Source organism: Pseudophryne corroboree, chromosome 4 (genome assembly GCF_028390025.1).
Source record: "Pseudophryne corroboree isolate aPseCor3 chromosome 4, aPseCor3.hap2, whole genome shotgun sequence".
Taxonomy (NCBI): Eukaryota; Metazoa; Chordata; class Amphibia; order Anura; family Myobatrachidae; genus Pseudophryne; species Pseudophryne corroboree.
In genome coordinates this window covers 615,986,886-615,999,342 of record NC_086447.1, presented here as the reverse complement: position 1 = coordinate 615,999,342, position 12,457 = coordinate 615,986,886, and the positions used below count along the sequence as shown (strand labels likewise).

General features: G+C 45.4%; 1 protein-coding gene across 3 annotated transcripts in view; it reads left to right on the top strand.

Annotated features, from left to right (window-relative positions):
* Positions 1–12,457, top strand: part of SNX9 (sorting nexin 9) — a 453,672-nt gene that overhangs the window by 311,265 nt on the left and 129,950 nt on the right. For all 3 annotated transcript variants that reach the window (XM_063917657.1, XM_063917656.1, XM_063917658.1), the window contains exon 9: positions 9,868–9,985. In XM_063917657.1, coding sequence (XP_063773727.1) covers positions 9,868–9,985 — 118 coding nt within the window. The remainder of the gene's footprint in view (positions 1–9,867; positions 9,986–12,457) is intronic.

Genomic DNA, 12,457 nt, shown 5'->3' with positions numbered 1-12,457 from the left:
AGCAATTGCCTGGGTTAGTGATGTCACCTCCTAGGGAGTCGACACCTGACTGGATGATCGTATTTAAAGAATTAAGTGATAATGTCAGCACTTTGCAAAGAACGGTTGATGACATGAGACAGCCGGCAAATCAATTAGTGCCTGTCCAGGCGTCTCAGAACGCCCGTTACCTCAGTGGGTCGACACAGACCCAGACACAGATACTGAGTCTAGTGTCGACGGTGAGGAGACAAACGTAATGTCCAGTAGGGCCACACGTTACATGATCACGGCAATGAAGGAAGCATTGAACATTTCTGACACTACAAGTACCACAAAGAAGGGTATTATGTGGGGTGTGAAAAAACTACCAATAATTTTCCCTGAGTCAGATGAGTTAAATGAGGTGTGTGATAAAGCGTTGGTTTCCCCCGACAAAAAACTGCTAATTTCTAAAAAATTATTGGCACTATATCCTTTCCCGTTAGAGGTTAGGACACGTTGGGAAACACCCCCTAGGGTAGATAAGGCGCTCACACGTTTATCAAAACAAGTAGCGTTACCGTCTCCTGATACGGCCACCCTCAAAGAACCAGCAGATAGAAGGCTGGAAAATATTCTTAAAAGTATATACACACATACTGGTGTTATACTGCGACCAGCAATCGCTTCAGCCTGGATGTATAGTGCTGGCGTCGCGTGGTCGGATTCCCTGACTGAAAATATTGATACCCTGGATAGGGACAATATACTGTTAACTATAGAGCATTTGAAGGATGCATTACTATATATGCGTGATGCACAGAGGGATATTTGCACCCTGGCATCAAGAGTAAGTGCTATGTCCATTTCTGCCAGAAGAGCGTTATGGACGCGACAGTGGTCAGGGGATGCGGATTCCAAACGACATATGGAAGTATTGCCGTATAAAGGGGAGGAGTTATTTGGGGCTGGTCTATCGGACCTGGTGGCCACGGCAACGGCTGGAAAATCCACCTTTTTACCCCAGGTCACTTCACATCAGCAGAAAAAGACACCGTCTTTTCAAACTCAGTCCTTTCGTTCCCATAAGTACAAGCGAGCTAAAGGCCATTCCTTCCTGCCCCGGGGCAGAGGAAGGGGAAAAAGACTGCACCATGCAGCCGTTTCCCAGGAGCAGAAGCCCTCCCCTGCTTCTGCCAAGTCTTCAGCATGACGCTGGAGCTTTACAAGCAGACTCAGACATGGTGGGGGCCCGTCTCAAGAATTTCAACGCGCAGTGGGCTCACTCGCAAGTGGACCCCTGGATTCTACAGGTGGTATCGCAGGGGTACAAACTGGAATTTGAGGAGTTTCCCCCTCGCCGGTTCCTGAAGTCTGCTCTACCAAAGTCTCCCTCCGACAGGGAGGCAGTTTTGGAAGCCATTCACAAGCTGTATTCCCAGCAGGTGATAATCAAGGTACCCCTCCTACAACAGGGAAAGGGGTATTATTCCACGCTGTTTGTGGTACCGAAGCCGGACGGCTCGGTGAGACCAATTTTAAATCTGAAATCCCTGAACACTTACATAAAGAGGTTCAAATTCAAGATGGAATCACTCAGAGCGGTGATAGCAAACCTGGAAGAAGGGGACTATATGGTGTCTCTGGACATCAAGGATGCTTATCTCCACGTCCCAATCTACCCGTCTCACCAAGGGTACCTCAGGTTTGTAGTACAAAACTGTCATTATCAGTTTCAGACGCTGCCGTTTGGGTGGTCCACGGCACCTCGGGTCTTTACCAAGGTAATGGCCGAAATGATGATTCTTCTTCGAAGAAAAGGCATCTTAATTATCCCTTACTTGGACGATCTCCTGATAAGGGCAAGGTCCAGGGAACAGTTAGAAGTCGGAGTAGCACTATCTCAGGTAGTGTTACGTCAGCACGGGTGGATCCTAAATATTCCAAAATCGCAGCTGATTCCAACGACACGTCTACTGTTCCTAGGAATGATTCTGGACACAGTCCAGAAAAAGGTGTTTCTCCCGGAGGAGAAGGCCAGGGAGTTATCCGAGCTAGTCAGGAACCTCCTAAAACCAGGCCAGGTGTCAGTGCATCAGTGCACGAGGGTCCTGGGAAAAATGGTGGCTTCTTACGAAGCAATTCCATTCGGAAGATTCCATGCAAGAACGTTTCAGTGGGATCTACTGGACAAATGGTCCGGATCGCATCTTCAGATGCATCAGCGGATAACCCTGTCGACAAGGACAAGGGTGTCTCTTCTGTGGTGGCTGCAGAGTGCTCATCTACTAGAGGGCCGCAGATTTGGCATTCAGGATTGGGTCCTGGTGACCACGGACGCCAGCCTGAGAGGCTGGGGGGCAGTCACACAGGGAAAAAATTTCCAGGGCTTGTGGTCAAGCATGGAAACATCTCTTCATATAAACATTCTGGAACTAAGGGCCATTTACAATGCCCTAAGTCAAGCGAAACCCCTGCTTCAGGGTCAGGCGGTATTGATCCAATCGGACAACATCACGTCAGTCGCCCACGTAAACAGACAGGGCGGCACGAGAAGCAGGAGGGCAATGGCAGAAGCTGCAAGGATTCTTCGCTGGGCGGAAAATCATGTGATAGCTCTGTCAGCAGTGTTCATTCCGGGAGTGGACAACTGGGAAGCAGACTTCCTCAGCAGACACGACCTTCACCCGGGAGAGTGGGGACTTCACCCAGAAGTCTTCCACCTGATTGTAAACCGTTGGGAAAAACCAAAGGTGGACATGATGGCGTCACGTCTAAACAAAAAACTAGACAGATATTGCGCCAGGTCAAGGGACCCTCAGGCAATAGCGGTGGACGCTCTGGTGACACCGTGGGTGTACCAGTCAGTGTATGTGTTCCCTCCTCTGCCTCTCATACCAAAAGTACTGAGAATCATAAGAAGGAGAGGAGTAAGAACGATACTCGTGGTTCCGGATTGGCCAAGAAGGACTTGGTACCCGGAACTTCAAGAGATGCTCACGGAAGACCCGTGGCCTCTACCTCTAAGAAAGGACCTGCTCCAGCAGGGGCCTTGTCTGTTCCAAGACTTACCGCGGCTGCGTTTGACGGCATGGCGGTTGAACGCCGGATCCTGAAGGAAAAAGGCATTCCAGATGAAGTCATCCCTACCCTGGTCAAAGCCAGGAAGGATGTAACCGCAAAACATTATCACCGCATTTGGCGAAAATATGTGGCGTGGTGTGAGGCCAAGAAGGCCCCTACAGAGGAATTTCAACTGGGTCGTTTCCTCCATTTCCTGCAAACAGGACTGTCTATGGGCCTAAAATTAGGGTCCATTAAGGTTCAAATTTCGGCCCTGTCTATTTTCTTCCAGAAAGAACTGGCTTCAGTACCTGAAGTTCAGACATTTGTAAAACAACCTCCTTTTGTGCCTCCAGTGGCACCTTGGGATCTCAATGTTGTTTTGAGGTTCCTTAAGTCACATTGGTTTGAACCACTCACCACTGTGGACTTAAAATATCTCACATGGAAGGTGACGATGCTGTTAGCCCTGGCTTTAGCCAGGCGTGTGTCAGAATTGGCGGCTTTATCATATAAAAGCCCTTACTTAATTTTTCATTCTGACAGGGCAGAATTGAGGACTCGTCCTCAATTTCTCCCTAAGGTGGTTTCTGCTTTTCACATGAACCAACCTATTGTGGTGCCTGCGGCTACTAGGGACTTGGAGGACTCCAAGTTACTTGACGTTGTCAGGGCCCTGAAAATATATGTTTCCAGGACGGCTGGAGTCAGAAAGTCTGACTCGCTGTTTATCCTGTATGCACCCAACAAGCTGGGTGCTCCTGCTTCTAAGCAGACTATTGCTCGTTGGATTTGTAGTACAATTCAGCTTGCACATTCTGTGGCAGGCCTGCCACAGCCAAAATCTGTAAAAGCCCATTCCACAAGGAAAGTGGGCTCATCTTGGGCGGCTGCCCGAGGGGTCTCGGCTTTGCAACTTTGCCGAGCAGCTACTTGGTCAGGGGCAAACACGTTTGCTAAATTCTACAAATTTGATACCCTGGCTGAGGAGGACCTGGAGTTCTCTCATTCGGTGCTGCAGAGTCATCCGCACTCTCCCGCCCGTTTGGGAGCTTTGGTATAATCCCCATGGTCCTTACGGAGTCCCAGCATCCACTAGGACGTCAGAGAAAATAAGATTTTACTTACCGATAAATCTATTTCTCGTAGTCCGTAGTGGATGCTGGGCGCCCATCCCAAGTGCGGATTGTCTGCAATACTTGTACATAGTTATTGTTAACTAAATCGGGTTATTGTTGTTGTGAGCCATCTTTTCAGAGGCTCCTTCGTTGTTATCATACTGTTAACTGGGTTCAGATCACAAGTTGTACGGTGTGATTGGTGTGGCTGGTATGAGTCTTACCCGGGATTCAATATCCTTCCTGATTATGTACGCTCGTCCGGGCACAGTATCCTAACTGAGGCTTGGAGGAGGGTCATAGGGGGAGGAGCCAGTGCACACCACCTGATCCTAAATCTTTTATTCTTGTGCCCTGTCTCCTGCGGAGCCGCTATTCCCCATGGTCCTTACGGAGTCCCAGCATCCACTACTGACTACGAGAAATAGATTTATCGGTAAGTAAAATCTTATTTTTTTTCTAGCCAGAGCAGGAGCACATAATTAAACAGACAACTGGTGGTAATAGTCTGTTTTATTACAGTGCTTCCATTTCATCCTAGAACTCCTAGGTTTGGGCCCTTACGGTTCTCTGATAGGTTCTGGCCTCCACCCACCAGAGTAGCGGTGGGAGGTCACAGAGCAGGTCAGTTCAGTGGGCGAATGGCCATCGGGTCCCACCATCCAGGCTTCTATAGAGGTGACGGGTCTTCCAATAACATCTGTCAGGGGGATTCCCGTTCCGCCTGTATAGGAGTCCGTCTTCTTTTGTTCCAGGACGTCTGGTTCTGGTCAACCACTGACCAGTGGGTCAAAGGGTTTCTCTCCAGAGGTTACATACTAGATCTGGAAGGCCCTCTCCCCCATCGATATTTTGTAACTTCTCATCCTCGAGAATCATCTCAGAAGGAGGGAATTGATAGGGGGCAATTCATACTCTCTTGACTTCAGGAGCTGTGATCCCAGTTATAGTACATCTTCATGTTCAAATCTTTTTCTTAATCAAGAAACCTAATGGTTCCTTTTTTCCCATCTTGAATTTAAAAGGGCTAAACTTACACTTAAAAGTGCAAAAGTTCTAAATGGAGTCTTTACATTCCGTAATCGCTTCTATGGAAGGGGGAGAATTTCTCATGTCCCTCGATGTTAAGGACGCATATTTGCATGTGCCAATTTTATGAACAAGACCACAAGCTACTGTGTTTTGCAGAGGGTCCTCTTCATTTTCAATTTCAGGCTTTGCCCTTTGGGATTTCTACTGTACCAAGGTCATTTACCAAAATCATGGCACCTATGGTGGCTATATTGCATCATCAGGGAATTATTGTAATTCCCTACCTAGACAATCTGCTCATCAAAGCACCATCAGCAGAGCTACGCAGTGCTCATTTGCAGTTTGTCATGTCAACTCTGGAATTCCACATCTACAGTAAGTCCTCAACCTGCCCAAGTCCAATCTGTTCATGGCACAGAGAATTACATATCTGCGTCTACTCTGTTTTCCTGCCAGAAGACAAGATCAGGAATTTGCAGTCCCTGGTACGAGATCTTTTTGTGTCTTCACAGGGTGTCCTTACTACACTGTATGCAGCTACTGGTAAAGATAGTAGCCGCATTCAAGGCGGTTACTTTTGCACGTTTTCACTCCAGGCCCCTTCAGCATTTTATCCTTAAGGTGAGGTGAGGTGAGATCCCTGCCTTTATTGGCAGTTTTTACCCCCTGTCTGTACAGACGCGCAAATCCTTGTATTGATGGCTCTGCTCTCCCAACCTATCCAGAGGTGGTCAGTTTTCCCTTTGGAAATGGACACTGGTCACGGCAGACACCAGTCTCTAAGGATGGGGCGCAGTGACTCTGGGATTCCAGATCCAGGGAGTTTGGTCGCTGAAAGAGAGGACACTTCCTATCAATGTGTTAGAACTATGGACAGTCTGTGTGCTCTGGTTCAGGCACAGCAATTACTCAGGGACATTCCCTTAAAGATCGAGTCAGACAAAGGCACAGCTGTGGCATACATCAATCGACAGGGAGGAAATAGAAGTCATCAGGCTACGTCAGAGACTGTCCAAATGATGACCTCAACAGAATAACCCTGGCACACCAAATGCACCAGATATCTGCAAAAATGCTCACGTACCGCTGAGCGACAGTGGAGGAAATAATGCTCTAAGGCCGACTTCCTCCACTACAAATTTATGCTCTCATCCTACTTTGCTGCTCTTACCCTATCTAAACAATCTTACTTCAGAAATCTAATCTCATCCCAATCCTCAAACCCCCGGCGCCTCTTTGCCACTGTCAACTCGCTCCTGTGCCCACCCCTGCCTCAATTCCCCTTCTTCACTTGACACATACTTCACATCCAAAATTAACTCCATTCATCAGAATATAACATCCCACCAGAACCTGAGCAACCCCCCTCCTCCATTTCCCGACTCCCCCCCCCCCCTTCTTTCCTCCTACCAACTCTGACATCTTTCTTCGTTGTATGTGGAGAGGAAGTCACGGTCCTCATCCGGTCCTCACCCCTCTCCACCTCCCCACTTGACCCTATTCCCTCCCGCCATCTCCGCTTCCTCTCTTCTGCTTGTTCCCATCTTGCCCATCTACTCAATCTTTCACTCTCATCAGGCACTGTCCCTTCTGCCTTCAAGCATGCACTTGTCTCCCCTATTCTTAAAAAGCCTACCCTTGATCCAACCAATCTCTCCAACTACCGATCCATCTCTCTCCGCCCTTTTGCCTCCAAACTCATTCAGCGTATTGTCAACAGCCGCCTCACTGTCTTTCTTTCTTCCCACTCACTGCTTGACCCTTTCCAGTCTGGTTTCCTTCTTCTGCACTCCACTGAAACTGCCCTCACGAAAGTCTGACCTCCTTGCTGCTAAATCCATGGGCCACTACTCTCTGTTTATTCTCCTTGACCTCTCTGCTGCTTTTGACACTGTAGACCACCCTCTCCTCCTGCAAATCCTTTACTCCCTTGGTTTTCGTGATACTGCTCTCCCGGCTGTCCTCCTACCTTTCTGACCATTCCTTCTCTGTCTCCTCTCATGACCCCACCTCCCCCCCACTTCCTCTACCAGAACAGGTTCTGTTCTTGGGCCACTCCTTTTCTCTCTCTACACATCCTCATTAGGTGAGCTCATTAGCTCTTTTGAATTAAAATATCATCTCTACGCTGACGATACTAAAATCTACCTTTCCTCCCCTGACCTCTCCGCTGCTCTCCTCACTCTTACCTCCAACTGTCTCTCTGCTATCTCCTTCTGGATGTCCCCGCGCTTTCTTAAACTTAACATGTCTAAGACTGAGCTGATCATCTTCCCTCCCTCCCGCATAACCTCACCTCCCACAATTTCATTATCCATTGATGGCACAGATTTTGCACGTGCTGCTCCCTATCTCTGGAATTCTCTATCTCTCCCCATCCGACTGTCCACCTCTCTACAAAACTTCAAACGGGCTCTCTAGACCCACTTCGTCATCAAACCCAGCCAACTCTCCTCCTAATTCTCTTGTCTATGCTCACTCTCTACCCCTTCTATGTCACCCCTGGTCTGTTAGCCCTTCACCTTTTAGGTTTTAAGCTCGCAAGAGCAGGGACTTCTTTCCTCATGTGCCTTTCCTTTTCTTACTTTTACTATCTTATACTCCATACTCCCTTTGATGGCACCTAAACCCTGGTTTTCTATACCTGTCCTATATTGTCTTGAACTCTCAGTGCTGTTTTTAGGTTTGCTTATTTGATTATATACTGTGTAATGGGTGCTGCGGATCCCTTGTGGCGCCATATAAATAAAGGATAATAATATTAATAAAAGTTTTGTGCTGATCCATATCGGACATTTTTATCCCAGAGGAGGACAACTGGATAGGCGACTTTCTCAGTTGACACAAAGTTCTCTCAGGGTAGTGGTCACTCCATCAGTACACATTCAACCAGAATGTGGAAAAATGTAGTCTGCTTGATATAGGTCTCATGGTATCCAGGTTGAACAGGAAGCTTCCGAGTTATGGGACACAGTCCAGGGATCCACAGGTGACCCTGGTAGATGCCGTGACAGCCAACTGTTCTTTCTACTTCAGGTATCTCTTTCCACCCATTCTTCTGCTCCCGCATGTAATCAGACGGGTCAAGCGAGAAAAGGCTCATGTCCTTTTAATAGCGCCAGATTAGCCATGGAAGTCATGGTACTCAAGTCAAATGTTGCAGGTGGTCGATTAGCTGTGGAGGCTACCACGGCTAGAAGATCTACTATTGCAGGGTCCATTCCTCCATTCCAATTTACCTCAATTGGCTTTAACAGCATGGCACTTGAGACCAGTCTGTTGAGGTCTAAGGGTTTTCTACAGCCTTTATCCAGACTGTTACAGGTGCACAAGTTATCCACCTCAATTATTTATCATAGTATGTGGACATCTTATATCCGATGGTGTGAAACTAAAAGATATTCGGCCTGTAGGTTCCCTTTACCACTTCTACTTTTTTACAGGACGGATTGTCCAAAGATTTTCATCTCTCATGTCTGAGAGAGGCGTCTGGCATCCTTACCAGATGTTAGAACTTGCATGCAAGCAGTATTGTATGTCCAGCCATGGGTCCTTAATTTAGTTTTAGCTGCTCTTTATCAGACTTCAATTGAGCCAGTAGAGACAATGGTGTAAAGGTGGTTACCTAGGAAAGTAGCTTTTCTTCAACGATTTCATCAGCTCGCAGGGTTTCTGAGTTAGAAGCTTTGTCAACCAGCTCTCCCCTTTTGATTTTTCTTGTGGACTGTGCAGTTCTTCACTCGGCTGTCCTTTATTCCTAAAGTGTCACATTTTCACCTGCATCAGGAGATTGTTCCAGTCTTGCATCCATCAGATCCAGAGTCCCCTCCGATTTCTAGATGTGGTACAAGCACTCTGGATATATGTGGATAGGACTTCTGCTTTGTGTAGGACAGACTGTCTTTTAGTGCTTTATGATGCTCATAGGAGTGGTTGACCAGCATTAAAGAATTGTATTGCTACTTCAATCATCAAGCAGGCTTATGTAGCAGTGGGCAAGTCTATTGCTGATCCCATTCAAGCGTCGGTGTGTTAGTTCTTCTTAGGTGGCTTGGCAGGGTACCTCGATTGAGCAACTGTGCAAGACAGTGACCTGGTCCTCAGTGCTCCCATTTGCCACATTTTATCTTTGTCCAGATGTTTGTTGCTATGGATGCAAGGTTTGCTCTCAAGGTTTTGCGTACAGCACTGCCTATGCGTGATCCCACTCCCTCTTGAGGCTTGCGTTATGAAGTCCCAGAGCCAGAAGTATCCCCCAGATGACACTAAAGAGGAAACAAGATTTTTCAGTACTTACCGTAAAATCAATTTCGAGTTCATCTGGGGGATACTGCGTTCTCTCCCTGGATTGTGGTGTTGATTTTATATGTTTCTTTTTTTCCCTATTTTCTACTTTGGCTTTGCTAGTCAGTTGACTGAGGAGCTACGGGAAAGGGAGGTTACATAAGGGAGGGGGAGTTTCAGCCATTAATAATTTTAGTGCCTATATCTCGGCCTTTCCCTCATATCCCAGAGTCCGCACTATCCCCAGATGAACTTAGAGGAATTGATTTCACAGTGAGTACAGAAAAATCTTGTTTTCCTTGGGATCTTTATTATTCCAAATAAACTGCTAATTGATTATTTGTACAAAACCAGATGCTTTGTTTTCAATAACTCTTTTGTTTACAGCAGTTTCCTTCCCCTCTTCCAGAACACAAACCGATCAGTAAACCACAGATATAAGCACTTCGACTGGCTCTATGAACGTCTCCTGGTGAAGTTTGGCTTAGCTATTCCCATCCCTTCTCTTCCTGACAAACAAGTTACAGGTAACCTTTTAGAAATACCCAAGTAGGTTTCACCTTAGGCTGAAACTCAAAGCCAATCATTGAGAAGAATCACCAAGACCCATGTATATTTACAAGGGCAATATGTTTAATATATCATTAGTTCGCTTTATCAATATGCTGCTATTATCTTTCTGTATTCATTTCATTGTGTGAATTGGAAATGTGCAGCTAGATTGATATTTCTGACTATATATGGTCAGTGCTGATGTATTTTAGGACTTTTGTATGAATACGTTTGGTGCATCTTTATTCACATTTATATTTTTCAAGCTCAATAGTGAAACCAGATCGTAATGGATCGTGTCTAATACTGAACTGTAGGCAAATACCTGAAGACACTGGGACTAATTCATGTTTGTATGGAATTGCACAGCCACAAGGAAGCTGCTGTGCAAGTCAGTGTAGTTAAAATTCAAATGGAAGAGGAGGCGTCTGTAGGAGATAGGCGCCTCCTGTGTGCAGTTGCAAAAACGGAGTACTGCATCTGAGGATGGAGACGTCTCCATAATGACCCAGCCACTGTTGTCTAGGAAAGGAGGATGCATTTGGACAGGTGCTGCAGCCATCCATTCTGTTAGTGCCAATTAATTACACAGTGTGGATCTAGTTCTGAAATCCCCAAATGTTCCTGTTCCGGTGATTCCCATACTGTATGTGATTGTGAATTACTCATAGGTTTACATTTCCATTGACCACTTGCCTGGAATGGTCGCATCAGATGCGACCTCACTGGCAAGTGCCGATCTGTACCTTATCTGTTCTGGTCGCACAGGATGCGACCAATCAGATGCACAGCTTGTGCAGCTGCAGGAAAGAGAAACTTCCCGCTGCTGCCACTCGGTCGCTCTGCCTCCCTGCACACTCCCCCAGTTATGCCGAGCTGCCGATCACTGCTGATCTGTCAGCACGGCAGGACCTCCCACCGAGCGAGAAATGTAAAATACCCCCGGCCACAAGTTGGCTTTCTCGGCTGTTAAAATGATAGCCGCAATGTCTCCAGTGTTCCCAGTGGTGACGACCGATGTTAAAAAGAAAATCTTTTTTTTACAGATATAAATATATATATATTTATATATTTTATATATATATATATATATTTTTTTTTTTTGGTTAAAATCATTGTGGATAAATTTAAATACAAGTTCTTCACCTAATTCACTCATTAAAAAATGCCAATTTCTGAGCATAAAAATAAAATATATAAAAATAAAATATAAAAAATAAAAATAAATGTCGGTTAAGTGGTTAAAGAATGCCAGGCAAATGTTGCATTTTTTGTAGTTTACCTGAGAAAAGCTGTTTTTACCATTTGCGTCACTATTCTGATGTCACTGTTACAAACACTTCAACACCCACAGTGTAAATAATAATGCTAAATGTCTACTTCTAGGCATTGTTACAGTACTAAGGATGTAAGAAATATAATCCTTACACTAGGAAATCCCTTTCCTGAATTTGTCACATTATGGGTGGTAACTCATCAGTTTTGCTTGTATACATTTGTCTTTTGTCTCTTGTGTTTAATAGCTTCCTGGAGAGCAGACAGGTACGGCATTGTTTCACCACATGCAAATTGTCTTTTTCTATGAGTTACTCAAAGTGCATGTAGATATATTTTTAGATGATAATGAATACAAGGGATACCATATATTAAGTAGAATTACTGTAAGTAGAAGTACTGTATTTTTATGGCTTTTCAGCTCTTCCAGAATGTCTGCTTCCCGCAGACCCTGGCAGGGCACATGGGGAGTTTCTGATGAGCAGTAGCTAGAGAGAGAGACAGGTTAAACCAAACAGTATTATAGTGCTGTGTGTGTTTTCTTCATTATGTCTAGCTGTACTACAGGAGCAATTTTTCCTTTCTTGCCTATGCCAGATGACTCAGACAGACCAAGCAGGAAAAGGGACTACAGTCACGTGCAGAGAAATTGGCTCAGCACGATAGACAGAGGAGTCACAGCAGACCATGGAAAATGAGTATTATGTATGGATTACAGTAGCAAAGCATGAACAGAATTGACAGTATTCTCATTACTGTAGATCAGTGGAATATGTAAATTAAAAATTTAGATTGTTGCTATCAAGCTTTTATTACGGGTGCCTGCATAATTCATATAGGCTTTCTCTGACCTGTAGTAAATTCCTTGACAGCTTGTGGTAATTACATCTGAGGTGTATTTTATTGGGTTCTAATGCTCATTATGTTGAAGTTCTTCAACTCCTATTCATCCTAATGTTATGTACCAATGGGGCAGGTATCAAACTAGTTTATTATTGGACTACAGTATTCACAGCAGCACATATTATGATGGAGATGAGTGTACTGGTCTCTTGGGAATCAAGTGACCCTTCAACTGGTTTAATTACCTAAGTGAGCTAAGGGTCTGCATATTACATCTGAGATGATTATTGGAAGAAAGAAGAGCAAATATAAATGGGCTGAAATTGCAA